This window comes from Saccoglossus kowalevskii, chromosome 19, assembly GCF_978046115.1.
Source record: "Saccoglossus kowalevskii chromosome 19, keSacKowa6.1, whole genome shotgun sequence".
Lineage (NCBI taxonomy): Eukaryota > Metazoa > Hemichordata > Enteropneusta > Harrimaniidae > Saccoglossus > Saccoglossus kowalevskii.
Window position 1 is genome coordinate 8,609,425 of NC_140659.1, and position 22,024 is coordinate 8,631,448.

At 39.5% G+C, this 22,024-nt stretch overlaps 2 protein-coding genes across 3 annotated transcripts in view; both read left to right on the plus strand.

Moving 5' to 3' along the window:
• Positions 1-4,733, plus strand: part of LOC102800754 (vesicular inhibitory amino acid transporter-like) — a 56,618-nt gene extending 51,885 nt beyond the window's left edge. For both annotated transcript variants that reach the window (XM_006811480.2, XM_085494106.1), the window contains exon 4: positions 1,709-4,733. In XM_006811480.2, coding sequence (XP_006811543.2) covers positions 1,709-2,773 — 1,065 coding nt within the window. In that variant the 3' untranslated portion in view covers positions 2,774-4,733. The remainder of the gene's footprint in view (positions 1-1,708) is intronic.
• An 8,227-nt stretch (positions 4,734-12,960) lies between these two features.
• LOC100376399 (cation channel sperm-associated protein 3-like) lies at positions 12,961-20,316 on the plus strand. Its single transcript, XM_002730686.2, has 6 exons — positions 12,961-13,443; positions 13,969-14,145; positions 14,363-14,551; positions 17,431-17,502; positions 19,353-19,510; positions 20,186-20,316. The coding sequence occupies exons 1-6, from the start codon at positions 12,961-12,963 to the stop codon at positions 20,268-20,270; spliced, it is 1,164 nt and encodes a 387-aa protein (XP_002730732.1). The 3' UTR covers positions 20,271-20,316.
• The last annotated feature ends 1,708 nt before the right edge of the window (positions 20,317-22,024 follow it).

The following is a 22,024-nucleotide window of genomic DNA, read 5'->3' on the forward strand; positions in this document are numbered from 1 at the left end:
GGAATATCACAATAACAAATTGCCCCGTAGCGCCTGAGTGGGTACGAATCGACTCTGAATCCAATATTATTATTTTTGATTACATTAAACATCACTTTGTGTAATATGCTACGCCAAACAAATCACGAGATGTCGACACGTTCTTGACATAAAATAGTTTATTTGATTTGTTTCGTATTAATATATTTAATACCTAATTCCCGTAACGCATAAACTACATCTTTCCAAAGCTGCGCTACTGTCTCGTGATCGAAAAAGTTTGCTACAAGCACTGTTAGCTGGTTCCCGGCGTCCCTTGCAAGTATGACGCATGTAACTAGTAATCGCCATATTGTTATACTGGGCCGCGATTCGTTCGTTATCCATTCTATAGTAAAATCTCTGAAAAACATAATCTTCAGTGATGAATGACTGCAGATCAAAACGATATTGACAATTTGAATGACCTTGTGTCATCCATTTGCGTCATAGGGAAACGCTTCACCACTAGATGGCGGGATTTATAGGAAAGTTTCTTGAAAAACTCCAACTCCGAGCTGGAAAGAGATGATCTTGAGAAGTAGTGACGTCACGCAACGTCCGAGTATAGACAATATCATAGCAAAGATGTGTAAAATAACTATATGCAACATTGATATCTATGTTCGGTGAAAGAATGCAGTAAAATTCTCGTGAGTTTCATGCACGCGTCAATCAAACGTATTTTAAAGCCGGTGGTCGTCGCGCAGCGCGTGTTCGAATTTCTTGTAAATAAACAATATATATTTTACACGCGTTGCGTACGTCGCTATGAGTTCCATTTCGACCAGAACGCGGCGCGACGACCACCGCCCTTTAACTAACGGCACCACCAATCGTTACGTAGTACTAGACGCTTAAAAACCATTATACTTCATGTCTTGTTTATTGACCAGTCATGTGGTATGGTAGTGGTATATTTGGGGTAGGTTTGTTCGTCATTTTGAACACATGTATTTTTCTTCAATCGCGCTCTCTGTTTTGTTTGTTACTAGCGTTTTTGATGCTGGGCCGGGTATTTTTGTATAATTTTCTGCAGACTACTCTTCTTTCCACAAAACAAAAAACGTTGGCATTCTCTCTATATAGTCGTATACTAGTTGTGTCCCATAAAGCATTGCATCATGACAGATTATGTTTTATAACCAATCAATGTTATTAGACGTTTAGATTCGACTATAAATGAATGACGAAAGACCTGGGATGGAGGTCACACATTCTGGTACTTTGGACATGTTTAACATCACTTAAAAGTGTCAGGATGTGCGAATTTCATGGCGTCATGCATAAATTAAGCATGGCTCAACGGCTATGAGTAAAGTTCATTTCTATAATGTCAAACGCTTCCAGTCGTTCATTGGTATATATAATTTATCTTCAACTCTCAACGCTCAATAATTCAGGTTTCGTTTAAAATTTTGATAAAACCTGACCCCGTTGATAATAAATTAAGTTAATGCTCGCAGTTAAACTTGCAAATATAATGTTATTTTCACATAATCCAAATTCACGTACATGTAACATAATTGAACGTATAATGAGAATAAGATGAAAATAAAAACTTACGAATAATTTGCATAATTGTTGAAAATTTTAATTGACCATAACATCGAGTACAATAAAGACGTGGAGCTATAAATAACGAAATTACAGCTAATGATACTAATATATTTTCTTTTTACAATTACAGATTCTGGCTAACTGTCTTTACGAAACGGAAACAAATGAAGATGGAACAACTCGTCAAGTACGCGTGCGCAGTAGTTATGCAGATATTGGCGATGCATGCTGGAAGAACTGGGGAGGGCGCTTCATCAACTATGTTCAGCTGATAGATCTGATTGCGGTTGCCGCACTATATTTAGAACTACCTGGATTTTTAATGACCGATGCATTTCCTAACGCAGGAATATCGCAGCTAGCGTGGACTGTCATCACGGCATTTGTTGTTTTGCCAAGTATATTTCTCCGAACTTTGACGATGATAGCATGGCTCAGTATGTTAGCTGTGGTGGCGTACTTTGTAATGGCGGCATGCGTGGTCGGTTACGGGATTTCGATAGCAACAGAGTGGAAGGCCGTATCCTGGCAGCACTTCACACTGGAAACGTTCATGGTATCCTTTGGTCTCACTTTGTTCCACTACGACACTGTTTACGCCGCAATTCCAAGCGTGGAAGAGAGTATGAAACACCGCAATAAATTCAACGTGATGATTAACTGGACTTTCGTGTGGTTGACGGTGTTTAATTTACTATACGGTATCATGGCCTACCTTACTTTCGGTGAAAACACCGCCGAGTTAATTACCGACAGTCTACCGCGTGGTCCATATCATATAGTAAACCTACTGGTTGTCATGAAGGCGTTGCTGACCTACCCGCTAATGATATTTATGATCATTCATTATATTGAGCTCATTCGATTCCACTTCTTACCGCCATGTTACGGCGTAACCGCGGAGAGGCTTCCAGGAACGTGGGCCATGGTATTTCGTACCGTCCTTGTAGTATTTACCCTGTTTTTAGCAATAGTCGTTCCGCACTTCCGTCACTTCATGGGTTTCATCGGGGCTGTGATGACTCCCTTCGTGGCTTATATTATTCCATGCGGATGTCATTTGAAACTCAAACACAAAGAGCTACGGTATTGGGAAATAGCTTTAGAAATTGTCATTATTTTTGTCGCTATCGTTGGAGGCACATTAGCTGTCATATTTGCGTCCAAACAGCTAGTAGAAGCGTACATTCCATAGACGTTTGAATAAAGTTACGTAAAAAGGATCACCCGCCCTCTGGGGGAATTTCGTAAATATGGAATATTTGTAAAAAGAAATAAATAACATTCGGAGGGAGGACGAGAATTTTAGCACAGAAACATGGAAGTGTTTCATTTCAAATGTAATTTTAGCAAGCATTTAATAGCGAATCTTTTTTTTTTCCAGCGCTGGTCAGACGCTGAGAGAAAGATCCTTCAAATTGAACTTAGTAAAAACCACGTGTTACAGATGAATATGTTGTTTCTTATGTTGTTAAAGTAACAAATGTGTTTGGAAAACAGAACACTGTAGATAAAGTAATATCTTAAGTTTGATGAAACAGTTTTATTTTGATTTGCACTTAAAGGGCGGTGGTCGCAGCGCCGCGTCCTGTTCGATAAAACTACGCACAGAACGCGTATAAAATACATTTTTATGTTTAACTGAAATTCGAACACGCGCTGCGAGACGACCACCGCCCATTAAATGGCAGTGGTCGTCGCGCGGCGTGCTTGGTGTGGAACTCATAGCGACGTACACAACTTGTGTAAAATACATTGTTTGTTTAGTTACATGGAATTCGAACACGCGCTGCGCGACGACGACCGCGTTTCAAGGCAGACCCTGATGAATAGACGTAACAGTACGCCCCGCGTCAACCAATACCATTCGCCGACGTTTCTATGCAACGTGGTGTCACCTGACATTCAGTGTGCACACGACGGAATGTACGTGAGGTGCATACTATAGTACATATATCCTTGTGGCCTAATTAATATAATGAAGCGCCCAGTCGTCACACAGCACGCGTGTCAAATTTGTTGGAACAGACAATGTATTTTACTCGCATTGTTTGCGTCGTGCGGCGTGACGACTGTGGCGCTTTAAGTTTAAAGGGCGGCAGTCGTCGTGCCTCGACCTGTTCGATGTGGAACTCATAGCGACGTACACAACACGTGTAAAATACATCGTTTATTTACATGAAATTCGAACACGCACTCCGCGACGACCACCTCGCTTTAACCTACAAATATCTTGTAATGTACATACGGTATTAACACTTAACACAATGGCGCTCACATGCGGTTTCCATGGCACGCCATGACGTCACTTTGACCACTTTCTTGGAAATTGAAAATACGGCGTTTCGCATTCGCGCGCATTCCTGAATATAGTGTGCAACTTAAACATGTACGACGTGATGTTGTCATGGTGAATATTCCAATCGTCGTGGCAACATAATACTAGCAGACTGACATGTTTGTATTTGCCGCCATAAGAGAAGCAGTCATAATGATTGCACCCATTTTCAGACAGTCTCGCTTCGAGATGTACATCAGAGAAAGTGGTCTATTGTCCACATTAGTCTTGCAGTACGGTTAACGCCAGTACCATTGCCAATACTGTTAACGTATCACTATTTTAAAGACTCCCAGCACAACTGACCCTAGATATTTTTCATCAAATTTAAAGTTTGGCCTACTGTAAATTACGTGCCGTTGATCAAGGTGCGAAACTAGACCACTTCTCAATACGTATGTTGGCTTCTGATTGAATGTATGTGCTGCCCTCAACGTCATTAATAATGAATGAATTGTCTCGTGGTACAGCAGTGTATTATGGGTAGTATATACATAGAATGAGCGAGAGTTGTGTCGTCACGATGCAATGTACGATATACGTTATAAATATCGTTAGAATTAATAATTTAATTTGATATTTTGATTCCTGCTTAAGAATACAGTCGTTAAAATCGTGTGTTACTCGCCAACTGAGGGCGCCAGACAAGATCAAACGGTTTTTGTTTTTTTCTTTATTTTTGAATGCGTGGTGTTGTCATTCATAGAAGATATGTATCTATGTGTCCTAATTATACGCCTACCTTATCCAATTTCAATAATGTATTTATGTAATTATGTAATCTTGAACTGAAATAGTAAATGTACTTTAATTTCAATCGTTGAATGCCTTTGCCTTATTTCTTAACAACAACTGGACAACTATTTCAAAGATATGATGTTATTTTAAAATCATGCTGGCAATATTGATTTAGAAATTACCCAACATGGCCGGTAAATACCAACATAACCGCTGAGTACAAAAGTGGCTGCTAGATGTCAACATGGCCGCTGCATACCAAAATATCAACATTAACTCACAATGTTGAAATTATCACAAAGTAGCAGGGTGTGTGCCCTCATGATAACTACAGTTTCCCATTTATTAAATAAGGTTCGAACGACAAGTTTATGCTGCGTCCGGCAGTTAATGAAAACACACGGGATTTTGATAAACGGAATGGAATATAATCAACATTTTCATAATCGGGCATTTTTCATAAATACAATCATGATGTACATAAAAATAGTTTTACGGAAAAAAACATTACGCTTTGACATGAAAATACCGACTACTACTAGTATCTAATTTTTGACAGCTGAACAAATTTCAAACTTGAAAGTTTTAATGATGCTATCCAGAATTGGTTCTGATTTTTATTTTAATGTTGGCTAATCGAGATAGTGAATTAATCGAGATAGAAGAAATGTGCCCTCAGTGGCAATTCTCTAAACTTGTTAAAGTTGTTCAATACTGAAATATTCATCGTTGACGATTTATGTTAAGTAACTGTAGACAAATGTAGTATGCGTGCTACGGGATGATGGTTTAATAATATCACATGTCTGAACTTAAGGGCAATATCACGATCTGTTGCCTATCCAAGGGTGATATCGTGATATTGCCTGACTGACCGTGTGCTATTTATTTTATCACATTGAACAGACGTCAACCATGAGCAACTGCATTTAACATACACCTCTAACATCAACTCTCCCACAACAATTATAATACTATACAATATATTTTAAGTATGCAATAGTTTATTCTATGTATTATAATAAGTGGCACATTACTCAATAACATGCGTTTATGTAAATTGTTTGCTACGCAATAAATGTTACTTTCAGCAGTGTGAAACACTAAATTTGTCGAGTATAAAATTATTAGAATGAATTTGGAACTTCTAAAAGGCAAGTTATTTCACCACCCGCCAGATAAAAATGTGAGCACGTCGTTGAAATTACTGTAATAACTTTCTCACGAACTTTACCACGCCTTTTACCTGCATTCGCACATTACTCAGCTTAGAGCTTTCTCGGCGAGCATCGGTGTCAGTGCTATGCGCCGTAGCGATCCTGGCATACCGCGGCGTTCCAGTCGCGACTTCGCCGTACATAGTTGCTCCATATAACGAATACCCTGAACACCAAAACGGCGTATATTACGCAATATCAATTTTGACATGTTCGCTGTCTATTTCAAAACCTTGAAAACAACAGCGTCCGTCCGCCGCGGGACAGCGCCAGTGCAGCGAACGACAATTTGTTATGCGCAGTATCGTTGCGCAGTAGTCTCAGTGATGTCATCCACGAAGAAACTTTCTATCAAATGCACAACCGATTGAGACAACACTCAAGGACAAAACCGATTGCTGAAACGAACAATCATTATTGCACGTTTGTTTGATTTACGAGACCTATATATGTTACCTTCTCGTGGTTATTTCCGACCTGTTTCCGGCAGGGGAATTTAAACTCACTGCTTCTAAATCATGACAGACTCTTGCCTTGCAAACGTAAATTACGTACTAGTATTATCATTATGCTACTAATGAATATTTTGCATTTTATAAAACAAATATAGAGCTTTCATTGTGACTTTTCTTCCTAATTTTCGGTTATAACAAATAAAAAATCACGGACATCGACAGCATACATTTTGTTAAAAACAAATGCTTTCTGTAATGGATTACACTTGCGTTTTTCACCACCAAATCTTACTATGGTCCACATTGTATTTCTAACCACTGGAAAGGGCAATGTAATGAAATGGAGGAGTGGGCGATGATGAAAAGCAGACAATCATAATATATTAAAGGAAATACTGTTTTATTTGAACATTCCTGGATCTGTAGCGTCCGTGAGTATTCATGTTTCTTGTTCTTTACTCATTCCTACATTCTCCAAGCCTCGACTGATTTCTGTCGTTGTTGGCGTGGTTGAGGATACAGAATCAGTCTCAGCCAGATTTTACATATCTTCGCCAGCCAAGGGACATTTATTCGGCTATCGTCTCACGTATATTTAAGTGCACCCTCTCTAACAATACTTGAGATATTTTCTTCAATGCATCGTCTAGTTTTCTTCCCATCCACAAATTGATCTGACATTTTACTATCTGTTACTTGAGGCCTAAAAATCCAACTTATTAGGTCAATTCATTTTATTAATTTGTTTCCCCATTTTTCACTATACTAAACAAACACAGATATGACATACGCATACGACCACCGTGAAATGCACGGTAATACTCGTTTGCATTGCACTAGCTATATGCTCTCAGTATATTATGAACATAGATTGTACAAGGTCACACGTTTGAAAAAAAAAAACATGACCGAGGCGGAGGCTCCGTGCCCGCCTCCGTGATGTGCGTTGAGGGAAGGGACGCGTGGAATCGACTGGGGTGCATACGTCAAAAACGCATTGTAACCGAGTCAAGTGATAGTCTACATAAATAGTTCGACAAACTGTAGTTTTTGTTCAGTACTAGGCCACATACCGAAGACAATCCTGGCAAGTGGAAACTGCTATCGAAAATGCATCGGCGATTCTACGCGATCGGCATCACAACGCTATATTTTGTTTATGACCAGTTGTCACATGTTACACCAACTCTGATTGGACGCATGCTCCGGGGGGGGGGGGGTCACTTAATGCAAATCACATTATGGTGACTTGCCGCCCTTTGGGGTCGTGGAATGGGGTATAGATTTGCTCGCATTTAGGTATAAAAGCAGGTTTGCCTACTTGTACTAGCTATATATAGTGTATTTACCAGAGTGTTTGTACTTTTATTGATGATTCCGGGTGATGAGTAGATTCAACCTATAACTGAATAAATTTAGTTACAATTTGGTCTCTGATGGGATATACAAAATCATCATTTGGTCTACAATGGGGTATGTTTTTTGCTGTGAAAATGGTCTATGATTGGGTCTGGGGGTTTACTCCCGGCCGCACACCCCTACCAAACTGTAAGGCGAGTGCCCCCCGACACATGCTTCAGAGGCGTCTCCGATCAGATCTATGCATTTTCCGAGGTAAAATACGCGACTTCTCAGAGCGAAACCGTGCGATTTGGATGATGGATTTTACACCTCAATACGAGAGATTACGTTTTTTTCCAATAGGCTATATTACTCATGTTTTTGTTTATATTTATATATATATAAAAAAAACAACATTTCCTCATGGCAAAAGTTTTAAAAAGACACTAGCTGTCACGTACTCAGTAGTTTCCCAATCTCATTGTTATGTACTTCCGGGTTAAAGATTGAAACGCCTTAACTACTATGTGCAATATTTAGCTCCCAAAAATTGTTAGCGTCACCAATGAAACTTAGCATGTTAGATATATTTTAACTCATTCTATAAAAAGTGACGTTCCTCAATACAAAATTAGCGTACCTAAATGACTTGCATCGTGCACGAAAGAATATTAGCGTGCTCGATTTAATCTAGACATTTTTGAAGCACTTCAAAGAACATACGGCCGTGTTTTTAACGCACTAGGCGCACATTGACGCTGCAGATCGACGTTCTCTCAAAACACCACATGGTCTTGCAACGTTTCTAAGGGTTTGGAATGCATATGTTACGTCGCCCGGTAATATTGACTTAGAAACGTTACTCCACTCCAGACCTGGTACCCATGCTGAAGTATAACTTTTCAAAAAACACGTACTTATTTTTGTGAAATTATACCCCTTTTCAAGTGCAGAAATAGAAATAGATACCCAATATACATACTAAAATCATACTGTTTCCAAGTTGAGGTAACATGAATTCATGAGATTCCTTTTTTTCACACTTTATTTATATATTCTAAGTTACATCCGGTACACGCGTATAAGCGTCAAATATAAGCGTTTTTTTACTTCAGCTTGCGTACCATATTTTATTCAGAGACCCCCACCCCTAAAGACTCAACACCAACACAACGGCACTAGACATTATCTACAAATACGATTTCAAAAACATTACCTTGCAAAACATAATCCGCAATAAAATGGTTCGTATTTACGTTTTTACTGAAGTCTGACATTAATTATAAATAGTTCGGATGTCCCATACGTTTTTTTTCCACTTTTTGTAGATCGGTTTCAAATGAAACAACTACGGCCGTGCGTAGTGAGGTGATTGACCACGAAATTGAAGGCTGCCTGTGGCAGAGGTACTATTGCGAAAAGCGCAAAGACTTATTCGAAGGAGATTGGTCGGCGTCCACACCTATCTGACGCATATCGCGCAAGGTGTGCCGTGAGTTTGTTCGAAACTTCGAACGTTTCGAAGTCAATCGTCGATTGGCACGTATTTTACGGATATATTAAATCGTTTCAGGGGCCTGTTTACTAAATAATGATAAATGAAACTTGTAAGAACAAACTGGCCCCAAAATTACGCAAATTTGCAATAAGTGTACGATGCTAGTGTCTGGTTCGGAAGACGTTCTACGCGTGATTGTATTGCGTTCAAGGACGTTCTATTTTCGAACTAGTTGAAACCGGAAATTACGCGACTACTTTCTAACTTCATACACAAATTTGATTATCGTTATTATGTGTCAGTTTTCGTTGTTTCAAAGATTGGATTATTTGTGACAATAATATTTCACTCACTAAACAATATTTCATTAAAATATGTGATTAAAAATTATCGGGGAAAAATGATCAAGTTATGTGTATAAACACTAGTGTAAAGAGGTGGCAGTGTAAGAAGATTAGCCCTGTGTGTGCAACATATATACATTTGGTTATTCGGGATTATTTCAAAGTTGAGTTTGAGCTGTCTCTCGAATTTAGCTATTTTCACCGGCTCTTTGACCGGCTTTCCACACCATGTAAAGCCCATATAAACGCATGGTACAGTGGTGCGCGTTTTAGCAACATGGACCGTCTTGTGACATGGCTCCACCCCCGGGGCAGTTGATTCATGACTGGGTAGGAAGCGAACTCCGCACAGTTCGATGCGCGTTACTTATCATCACTGCACAAAGCAGCTTTGCATAAAACTCATTTGCATATTCGAATATGTTCGAACTACAAGACCCTGTCGGTTAACAAAGTTATGCGTAAGTCACTTGGTTACTTTAATCACTTTAATAAGACGTTTCACGCCCCGTCTACGAATAAAATGTTCAGTTAACTAGATTAAAATATACATGACTTGCGCTAGAAGAGTGCAATCTTTTCCTACATGCCAAAGCATTAGTTTCTACTATAAATGACTAACTTTATAAACTTACTAGAAACTGTGTGTTCTATTGCTGTTAGACGCGCAAAATCGAACCCGTTCAAGCCAGAAATAGTATTGAAATATTCACCAGAATACAAGATGAACGGAAATGTTAGGAAAACTCTTTTCAGTGAAATTAGTCTTTAATGTTTCTTTCCCAACTATATACGGTAACAGAACGTTTTTTCTTCCAAGTTTTAGTGTATCACGTGCGCCATTTCACTACTGTACAGTAACATTACTTTGCACAACATAATCCGCGATAAAATGGTTCGTATTTACGTTTTTACTGAGGTCTGACATTAATAAATAGTTCGGATGTCACATACGTTTTTTTTGTAGTACGTTTTCAGATGTAACAGGTACAAGAAAATGGCCGTGCGTAGTGAGGTGATTGACCACAAAATTGAAGGCTGCCTGTGGCAGAGGCACTATTGCGTAAAACGCAAAGGCCTATGGGAAAAAGATTGGGTAGGATGCAATCTCCCCAGGCCAGGGGGGGGGGAGTTGCATGACACGATTGGTTGAAATAATCGCCTCATTTGCATAAATTAATATTCATGAGCAATGAAAAACTCGTTTTTTCAGTAATATTGTGCCAAAATGCTTTCCGATAGCATACATGTTAGTTCTAAATTGACTGATTCTATCGTTACGAGCTGAACAAATAATCGGAAAAATGATGTAAAGGTATTTTTTGAGACACGTTTTCGATCAGACTCCAGCTAACTGTTGAAAGTAAGCATAGGTTTTCTCTTTACCATGATCATAGCAAGTTACGAAATTTATGGAGAATGCAGAGGCATGTTTAAATTTCACTCTAGTACTATTGCTCAAAATTGCTCAAAATGTTTTCGGTGACTTTTATCAGTGACAAGTTACCTAATTAGTATGCATTTCGAGAAACCACAGTGTGTGTGCATGTGCAGTTTGAAATGGAACAGTTTTGAACGCAATAAAATCACGCACAGAACTCGGGCTCCAGCAAGAAATTGTGGCGTCAAACTGGTTGTCGGTTGAATTGTTTTGCAATAGACAATAATTTTGGAGCCTGTAGTTGTCTATGAAATGTTTCTAAGTTTTGTTGAGGATTATTCTGTAAAGAAATTAATGAAATTATTTCATCTGTTCGTAAACGGGACGTTGTTGCTTTGACGATGGCTACGGACGACTGACGGCGAAACGTTCCATTCAGATCGGATGGCGCCCTCTCGTGCCAATTCCCCCCCCCCCCCCTGCACCACGCGATCTTATGCTTGTCGTTGATTGGTCGATGCGTCACAGTGGTACTTTCAAAGACGCGCACCAAAACATTGCAATGCAGGTGTTCGATTTTCGAACGCGTCGAAAGCGTGCGCGTTGTTTGTAGATTCTGACTGTTTTCACAGTGAGAAGCTCATATTTTAACTTCCTTGGCAATACAACGTGTTCGCTGTCAATACCACGAAGTGCTTTCCTTTCTTCATATGTCTTCGCCTAGCGATCGACAGGGCCGTCAGCTTGATGAACCGAGTAACACCTTAGTTACCGTTATTCCGCGATGAAATTATTTTCTTTTGTAAATTATAACTATTTCAACGTTTTCAGTGTGTTTACGAAAAAATCATTATCAGCTATCGATGAAATATTTTAAAACTTATTTTCCAGTAGGAATAAATCAACACGAAAGCCATCCAATAAAAAAAATACGCAAATGACACACGTAGTAAAAGTCTTGTGGTGTTTCACCACAAAATGGCGGTGTGTGGTGGCAGAGATACTTTCGGTGATCTAACCGCAAGGAAGTCTGGGAAGGAGAATGGGTAGGAAGGTGCCCCTGAGTGCTGAAAAGTGTGACCATTTTCATACCTAGATAGTTGCAAAATCTATAATCATATTTATACCAAAGTACCATTTCTGTCATCACTGTTTATTCTAAATAAGTTTCACTGAGGAATGTGTGCTCTCTTCTATTCCGTGTTAAATCTCTGTTTAAATTTGTTTAATTTCCGAGTTGTTGTATATGTAGATCTGAGCCCGGGATCTGAGGTGGATATATTCGCTCATATACGGACCCATAAGTATACCAAATCGGAAAAAAATATTACCGATATTTATACCAGATGTACATTACTTAATGTACCTCTGTTTATCTTGACCAGAAATAAGACCGACCTAAATCCAAAAAACGAGACCCATTTCAGGGGCAGTCCCCATTAGGCTAGAGGATACGTTTAAACATTGTCGTCTATTAAAATGTTCCTCTATGACATCGATCAGTGGGAGATCCATCAAAATGTATTGGGGGGGGGGGGGCAAGCTTCGCTTAACATTACGGAGCGAAGTCGCAGAGGAGCTATGCGTAATCCAGATGATATGAATCGTCATGCGTTGGGAAGGGGACATGCCCCCCCGGATCCGCCACTGACATCGATAAAGAAACGTATAACTATTTTGAATAAAACAACGATTGCTAAATATTATCCACGCTGTACTTTGGTGTTCTGTGGCACAGCATCGCGTGTCGAACGCGGAATGCGTTCCACGCTCTTCCGCGATAAAATCCGCAGGTGGATTCTACGTCCGTCTAATTTTCTTTCCGTTGACTTCCCCTAGTGTTTATCTATACATATCACATCAGTGTATCGATCCACGTTTTAAACCCAGTTTAATGTTTTAATAGTGTGTATAATTTTGGTGTAAAACGCTCGTCACTCGTGCGCGGTCGTTTTCCTTCGTAACGCGGTAATAGTTTCTAAGCAACTGAGTTCCATTTCGGTTTCAAAAAAACAAAAACATCGCCGGACTAGCAGTGTACCAAACGTACTACATTTCCCACACAGAAAAATGTCGCTGGATTCATGCTATAGCCGGGAATCCAACTACGATGAGCAATCGATTGATTCCGATGTTTCCGACGAAAATTGGGTTCGCTGTGACTATGATTTTCACAAATTTGTTCAAATTTTTACCGAGAGCTCGATCTTCAACGGTTTTATCATGACAACCATCATGCTCAATGCGATGTTCATGGCGTTCGAAACTGACATCGACATCAAAGCGAATGCAACCCTCCTGTTTATCATCGCGGACGACATTTTCCTCGGTATCTACACGGTTGAATTTATTCTAAAAATCTACGCAGAACCAGTCCGTTATTTTTACAGTAGCTACAATATTTTTGACTTCATTGTCTTGATCATTTCGTATTTTCCTGCTATATTTTCGGGGGCCGGCGGTGGAGACAGTGGGGTAGACTTTATCCGTGTCTTGCGCGCGCTGCGTGCGTTGCGTACGCTACGCACCGTGTCTTTTATTCGTGGTCTACAGGTGAGTTCGACTTTGTATGCCGTATGTATGACTATTTAATTCACTATCATATGTGCAGGTATTAACAAAGAAATAGTATACTGTGTGGCAACATATAACTTCGAGTGAAGCGCTCCTTCTTGGAGCGCTGCAGCCAAAGTCAACACCGCCCGAAGAAGGCCCATTCTAATCACCGAATCACGAGTTGAATGCGACAACTGTCTATTTCCGGTATATAAAATGGTGAAAGTTTTCACTCAAAATTGCAGTTCGTATGTTTAAGTATATGGGGGTCATTCCATTAATTAGTTTCATCTGATAAATAAATTTACTTACAAATGTTTCTTCGCCAATGTTCATTCCGTGTTATATCACGTGGACTTCGCGATTTGTTGCTAACGTAAGTCAAGAATACCAACTTCACTTTTTTTTAATTTTAATACGGACCTTAGAATGTAGTCGCCATTTTTGCCGAAATCTATTGTAGCTAAACATTGTGCTCACAGTACTGCGCCCCCAACGTGTTACTTTTGTTTTTCTCCTCAGGTTTTAGTGACGGCTTTGCTCGATACAATCAGGAAGTCGGTACTCAACGTGGTGCTACTGCTTCTGTTGTTGATGTTTCTCTTTGGCATTGTGGGATACTATTTCTTCGGTTCAAGCGACAAAGAGCACTGGGGAGGTCTAGGGCCAGCAATGTTGACTCTATTTGCCTACGTCACGGTAAGAAACAATAATCTACTAACATTTCGTAGACCCAGAAGCTGAATATCACGCATGCAATTTTACGTTACTCCAAAAAACGGTATGCTCGCGCATGCGAAACGCCGTAGAGTTGACTACCGGGAAAGTGGTCTATTCTATGCTTTTATGAAATATTAAAAAAAAATAAACTTTTTTCGTTACTTTAACGTTGACGTCATTCGTGTTATTTTATCAGGTCGATGGATGGACTGATCTACAGCAAAGCTTGGATGACAAAGGGTTGACCGGAAGTAGATTTTACACTATCTCATTCATATTTCTGGGCCACTTCATTTTTACAAATATCTTTATTAGTGCGATTATTATGAATATTCATGACGCGACGGAAGACGATCGAGAGGAGCAGATACGGGAACGAGTGATGGTAAGAACAGCCGGTGTTCGTGTGTGTGTGTGTGTGTGTGTGTGTGTGTGTGTGTGTGTGATACGATGTTGTCTTTGACACTGGGTAACATTTTACGATCGTGATGTTGGAATATATATAAATAGAATGCAATTCCGAGGATATGATGACGCAATCTATCTCACATAACTAACGCTCGGTCATTTCCTACGGTTATTTCACTTAAAAACTACTACAAAATATTTTGACTGAAAAATACATCATATATAATAGCATCAACATAATTTAGAAGCTATGAAAATACCCACATGAATATGATACTAATTAGTATACGGTATGGCTTTTAATTGGTTAATTCTACATTTACGAACAGAATATAATAATCAAAAAAATGTTGTGAGTGTGTTTTCAAAACTGTTGAAAGTACTAGGCAGAGGTCATACATTACATTATAATATCAGTTCTCAGAAATTGCTGATGCTTTGTGAATAGATTGGTTATTGATATACATAAGTCACATGCGAACAGAAAAACGGGGTCGCGGACCAATTTTCTTTTCTCAATTATCATTTTACCCTGACTTACTGTCTCTTGTTATTGTTAGATAATGAACCAACGTGTCGAAAACGCGGCACTTTTTTAAAAACTAAAAGCGGGGCTCACAGACCTATTTGTGACAATATTTAGGCGAGAATTACGTAAATGATTTTTTATGGCAGTTTCAGTTGTTTGCCCCAAGGTACCGTATTGTTCAAAACTACTTGATGTTTACTTACAGTAAGGTTCACCGGCGAGAAGTTACCTATTTATTATTTTCAAGAATTACCCTGTGCATGTATGCGCACAGTTCCAAGCAGGAGGTCACTAAAATCGCATACAGAACACATCCCGTTAAAGCGAATAATATGTAAATTGATTGTCAGTTTAATACCTGGTTCACACAGATTAGAAATATACCGTTGTAGGGCCAGTGAGAACACCGGTGTTGTCATTGGTCCTACAACCGGGTATTTCGTTTGCGATCACAGGACATTACAAACGCCGGTGTAATTTTATATTAGGCCTGTGTAGCACCCCCTCTGTAGTTAGATCCGTGTTTGAACATATTCGTACTCTACCACTACGGTTATTATTTTCAATTGCTCCCTTGAATCTTGACTTCAAAGGTTTTATCTTTTGACGGCACAGTTCTGCGGGTTTATCTCACCCTAATTCCTTGTCCTTTTGTACAATAATCATATAAACCTGGCTATCATGGGAGGTTCCGTGTACCAATCTAAAAATACTTTCCTCTTGTCAAATAGAAATCAGTAGCAGGATTTCATTATTATCCAATTATTTCCGAGACTACTCGTTCCACTGACCAGAGCGTATGTGTATCACTCGTCGTCATGTCGTTGCTATGGACGTAGACATGAATTCCCGATAGAAGGGTGTTTGTGCCACTGTTTATGCCACTGTGCGTGTTCACACGAACTTTTGTTTAGAATTTAGGTCTGAGCTCGGACTCTGGTCAGAGAGTTTACGCCGGTGTAAAGTCCGCCATTTTTACAGCGGCGTAAACTGGCCACACGGTAAAAATAACACCGTCGTTAAATTTACGGCGGTGCTACAATGGCGTAAATGCCTGCGTGTGAACCAGGTATCCTCGGGGGCGGAGCTACGTCACGGACGTTCTACGTTGCTAAGACGAGCACCACTGTACCACGTATTTCTATGGGCTTTGTGCGCGCTGCTGTGGAACGCCGGTGGAGCCGGTGAAAATTCGAGAAAACAACACAAACTCAACTTTGAAGTAATCCTGAACAACCAAATTCATATATGTTACACACGTAGGGCCAATCTTGTTACACTGTTCAGGGGACTCTCAACAACCATCGCAAAGTACTGTTTTCTGCGAGTTTTTGGTCTTTGTTTTCACCGCGAGGGTTGCCAGGCGGTAGAAAATGCCCGGATGTCCGCCTCCAAGGATATAATGCTGGAGTGTGTTCGAAACTTCGAACGTTGCGAAGTCATAAACCATTTCAGTGATTTCTTTACTAAATAATGATGAATAAAACGTAGAAATATGATTGTAGAAATGAACTCGACCCAAAATTGCGTAGATTTACAGCTTACGCTGCCTGGTTCTACGCGTGATTTTATTGTGTTTAATGTCGATTTTTTTTTCAAACCAGTTGAAACATTAAAGTACGCGGGAAATTGTATTATCACTATAATGCGTCAGTTTCTGCTACTCCAAAGATTTAATTGTGTATAACATTAATTATTTTATTCACTAACTAAAAACAATATTTCACTAAAATATGTGATTAAAAAGCAACTTAAATTGTAAAACGAAGTATCAAGTTCTGGTTACAAACACTAGTGTGAAGAGGCGGCGGAGCGCTATTTTTGCTAAAATCGGCTAGTCAGGCGACATGTGACAGCGTAGACAGCGCTTCCTGTGACGTCATAACGACGTTCCATCAAGGTGAAAGTGAATCTTCAATGGCCGCCGCCAGATAAAAGCGATTTGTTTACACAATTTTAAGACCAAGAGTATAGAACTCCTAGAAATTATTCTATCTAGCCATAAAAGGTACGTTGCTGCTTCGACGACAGCCCACGGACGACTTCATTGAAACACTCCATCCAGGTCGGACAGCACACTCTGGTGCGACACCCCCCCCCCACATCTCGGACATGAATTTCGAACATATTGAAATATGATGGTTATAATACGTTATTTTATTAAGATTGACATTACAATGAATCTAGTTCAATAAAGATAAACGTTGGCGAGAGCGTTTTGCTATCAAACGATCCGCTTTTTATGTTTTTTTTTTCTCAGTGTTACGTAACTTTAGTTAACTCACGGCATACCATACATGACTGATGTAAAATCTTATTTCTATTAGATTGTACACAAGAAGAAGGAATACATGATTAAAAAACAACATGATGACGTCAAACAAATGCTGGAAAAACAGGTGATTTTGTTGTTTGATTTGTTTTTTTAGTAGCCTCCACAAGTTTGCAACCCAGGACCTGAGCATCGATCGCATAGTTTCGTATCCGATCGGAGGTTCCTTTCCCACTAATATGTGGTTTTCTTGAAACACTTACCTTGTCAGTGGAACATGATGAGCATCATCGCATTACCTTATCAGTTAACTAGCGCCCCCTAGCGACAAACATAGTGTTTTTTGTTTTTTTTTGAAAAATAATGTGATCCTTAGACAAACAAAGGTCTTGACGTCGTAGTGGCGTCACATTGCGTAAATTTCGGCAAACGCGAAAGTATTTTTCGGGGGGATATTTCCACGCTTAACCTTTTCACCACCAGACTTCTCGCCCAAATTTTCTTTTTGCATTGAGAAAAGTGCAGACTCTAAAAGGGATTATTTTGTGAATTTAGGATGAAGTAAGGGTGTCTCAAGGTGAAAATCGACATTTTGACATTGAACTATAAATTAAGAAATAAAGAAAATTCAAGTTCGAAATTAGATCATTCGATTTTTGTGGAAAAAATTTAAAATACATCGATTTTCTCGTTCTTTTTTCCCTTCAAAATGTGGTGTGATATACGAGGATGGGTTCTAAGCGGACGCCTACGAACTTGGACCAATCTACCATTTTCTGTATTTCATTGATAAACATGAAAATGCTTTCCATTTTACGATTTGTTCAAATTCGATATGCTAGTTTGTTTTACAAACTGACGATTCGTCTCTCAAATATTTCCTGATTAATTTCGAAGGCATTTGTTACCTACAGAGCCTATGATAGGCAAAAATTAAGCAATTGCTTGGCAATGTTCGGCCACGATATTCTGAATGGAATATCTTTGAAAGTATGTTACACTTGGCCTCGGAACGCATATTACTTCATTAATCAAGCCCTTGTTCTAGTGCCTAGTGGCACATAGGACCTCCACCGAACGTCTCCATTCTGTCCTATCGGCTGCTGCAACTCTGGCTTCCGCCCATGACTTCCATCCAGCCTTGTTTCTTTCCTTCTCTACAGTGCGTCGCCAAGTTGTTTTGGGTCTACCTCGTTTCCTTTTCCCTTCTGGTGCCCATGTCAATGCTGTGTTACAGATGCTTGTGGGTTCCTCCCTTAAGGTGTGCCCAATAAATTTCCATCTCCTCTTCATTACTGTAGTGCTCAATTTCTCCATCCCAGTCCTGGTTAGCAGTTCTTCATTCCTAACATGGTCTTGCCATTTTATCTTCATTATCCTCCTTAAACACTTTGTTTGAAAAGTATTGAGTTTTCGTTCGTCGCCTTTTTCAGTTTCATCTTCCAGGTTTCAGATCCATATAACAGCACTGACAACACCAATGATTTGTACAACTTGAGTTTTGTTGCTCTCTTGATTTTGTTACTGTTCCATATTTTATTAAGCTGCCTGAATGCATTTCTCCCCTTTGAAATTCTGTTTTCCATATCTCCCATTCCTCCTCCTGATTTTGTTAAGGTTGCACCCAGGTACACAAATTCGTTGACATCTTCAACAACTTCGCCATCGATGTAAAATTAGTCAAGCCCAGGGCTACATAAATATTATCAAACAAAATGCATATATAGAGTGTGATACTTATCGACTCGAAGCGCCACAGTCGTCCTGCAACGCGTGTACGAATTTCGCCTGAACAAAGCAACTTGTTTAACTCGCGCTGCGTACTTCGCGAGGGACCCATATTGAAAACAACTTGAACGATGCAACCGTGCCAATATAATGTCTCGCCTGTATATACATTTGTGTACTGAAAAATAATATTGTTTTTGTTTTTACATCTAAAAAATCACACTATTAATGTTAACTATGTTTTTACAGCAAGGAAGTCGGTTCTCCAACTTCCACGAAATGATGGAAGAATTTCAGAGAACACTGCGCCATGACGATTACGTTATCATGGTTGACCTGGCAACCAATCTCACGTGGTTGGAAACGTTTATTACGTCACTTGACCACCAAGACAACACAATATATAGGTGAGAATTACGCAAATGATTTTGTTATCGGGGCCCTTTTTTTAACCACAAGTGTTGCATTTTACGCGACAACTTACGTGGACTCATTTCAAGATGTGCTGCCCTCAACGTCGATTACAGAGAAATCGCACACCCCGTGACGATTGGAAGCGGGGTTAATACATGTGACTCTATGGAATAAGTAAAACACGCCTTTTATCTTTACATTAGAACCGAGTGCTGCATACTTTATTCTTAGAACAATTGTAAATATTGTTATTTTTCTGATGAGTAGACTTCAATTATATCGTGCCCGATTCTCACCCTCTGTATGTAACGTATATTTGTGCCGCCCTCAACGTTAATTGTTATGAAGAAATAGAACATTAAACCCAAACCTCACACTGTGTATGAAACCATGTCGAATTTGAGAGAAAGAGTAAGTAACCAACAAATAAATCAAGTTACGAGACAGGTTTTGCAAGACCGGCTTTGCCAAACAGATCTAACGTCTTTTAGAATGAATCCCGTGGAACTACGGCATGATGTTGGCTTCGCACATGACTGACTGTTGAACGGTCAATATCCCCAAATTAAGTCATTAAAACAGATTTTATTTTCTACAAATAAAATGACAACTTAGATTATTATTAACTGAACATCGTCGTGTTTTTAAACAGTTTTTTTTTCTTCCAGGCTCCAACAGTTGAATTTTGAAGTTTCCAAACTACTGGCAATGGATTTCGAATTGAAACTCCGTGAAAGATACGGAACGAGTTAACAAACACAAATTTTACCTTATACTTAGTTATTAAAAATTATTCCCCTCATGTTGCGAATATGATGGCTTACGTGTATGTAGTATCTTTATGCACCCCTCACCGACACATCGGGTAGTATGTGACTGCATGTGCGTTCCCGTGTAGGGAACTTAAATCTGTCTATTTTGAGACTTTTTCTCGGGAAGAACTTCCCGTAAGATGCTACGAACGTAAATAGTTTGAAGGGTTTCGCGAGAAATGGAAAAGATAGTTGTGCTCCCAAAAATGAATATGGGGATATATCCTTTACTACGTCTCCATAAGCTTATCATCTTACGGGCTTCAAATGCCGTTTCTATTCGCTTTCTTCAAATAATCCGTTCAATCATGGGCGGTGTTTTCGTCTCAATGGTGGTTACTTGCCACACAGTATGAACGTACTTAGACGAGACAAATATACCTAGTTGACCTGAACTTGAAAAGACGTTATTACAATGACTACTAACTGGTTTTGTCACACCAAAGGGAACACAAACAAAAAAACAGGTTTCCGGTTGGCTTTTTAAAGGTGGTTCTATTATTGTCGTCAGCTGCGAAAGCCTCAGGCAGAAGACGTTTCTACCTTTTAGCCGTATTATTTTCTTTTTTCAATATTGACTTTACAGTTTATTTTTATCATTGAATTCGGTATTTACACGTGCGCTTCTCATTTAACGGCGGAAGAGTATGATAAGTTGGCCGACCCGAATAAGCACCCTGAAGATCCAGCGCGACCACCCCGCTTAGCGGTTGTGTAGGTCGGTTTTTAAATAGGATCGTAAATTTGTCTCTTTTGAGTTTCGGAGACGACCCGTTTTAGATGCGTGGGTGTCCGAGATGACAATCGTATATGATCCCTCTTCGGCAGATGGAACTTTTTACAGCAAGCCCTAAATGTCTTTTCACACCCCAGGAAACACGGAACAAACACGCAACGTCCTTTCGCCGAGTGTCGATGTACTAATCACGCCTATTACACTATCAGCTGCTTATCAGCCGGGGGCAATCTTGCATTTAGCGTTCGTATTGTTCTCTTCTTCCGATGGTCAAACTTGACTTGTCTGAAATTGAGAAAAAGCGTCATCGGAGCAATGAAAACATCATCATCATTCAATTCAGGTGAATAGAACCTATTGGACGACGATAATCATGAACTCCGGTGTGATCATTTTATATACTAAACGAAAAGACATATTGAAACAAACAACTGTTAACGTACAGTGTTTTTTTTTGTATATTAAATATCCGAATTCCCCGCTTTAGTGCCTCTTTTACAGCAGTGCATGGTTGTTTTAGTGGTTGTACTCTATTTGGAAATTATGATTACGTCACAAAATAATTTTATCGTCAAACATTACCGCATCTGTAAACGTTGGGAGGGTGTCTGTCACATTGCTGTCTAAAATGTCCAAACAAATCAAATCGATGACACCAGTAATTTACTCAGTGCGTTAACCCGACGGTAATGGTGAAGTCATTGATCTTTTGAAGCAATTTCACAGTGTTGTACATAAGATGATATAACCTCCACAGAAATCTGTCAAATTAAGCACAGTGTAAATCTGGATTACCCGTCGAGAGTATATCTGCGTGTCGTATGCACGGCATTCTCCTGTGGCACTGTGTATTTGCCTGTTGCCTTCGTGCAGCACGCCCGCACAATGTATTAATGCTATGATTGAAAAAGTAAATAAAAATAATTATCACTCAAACTGGTTTGTGTGTTTTGCTTTCT

What these genes read in the sequence shown, in the direction of transcription:
- LOC100376399 (XM_002730686.2), top strand. Translation starts at nt 12,961, where the DNA reads ATGTCGCTGGATTCATGCTATAGCCGGGAATCCAACTACGATGAGCAA. An exon ending in CTTTTATTCGTGGTCTACAG is followed by an intron (nt 13,444 to 13,968) that starts GTGAGTTCGACT and finishes TTTTCTCCTCAG; the next exon opens with GTTTTAGTGACGGCTTTGCT. An exon ending in AGATACGGGAACGAGTGATG is followed by an intron (nt 14,552 to 17,430) that starts GTAAGAACAGCC and finishes TATTTCTATTAG; the next exon opens with ATTGTACACAAGAAGAAGGA.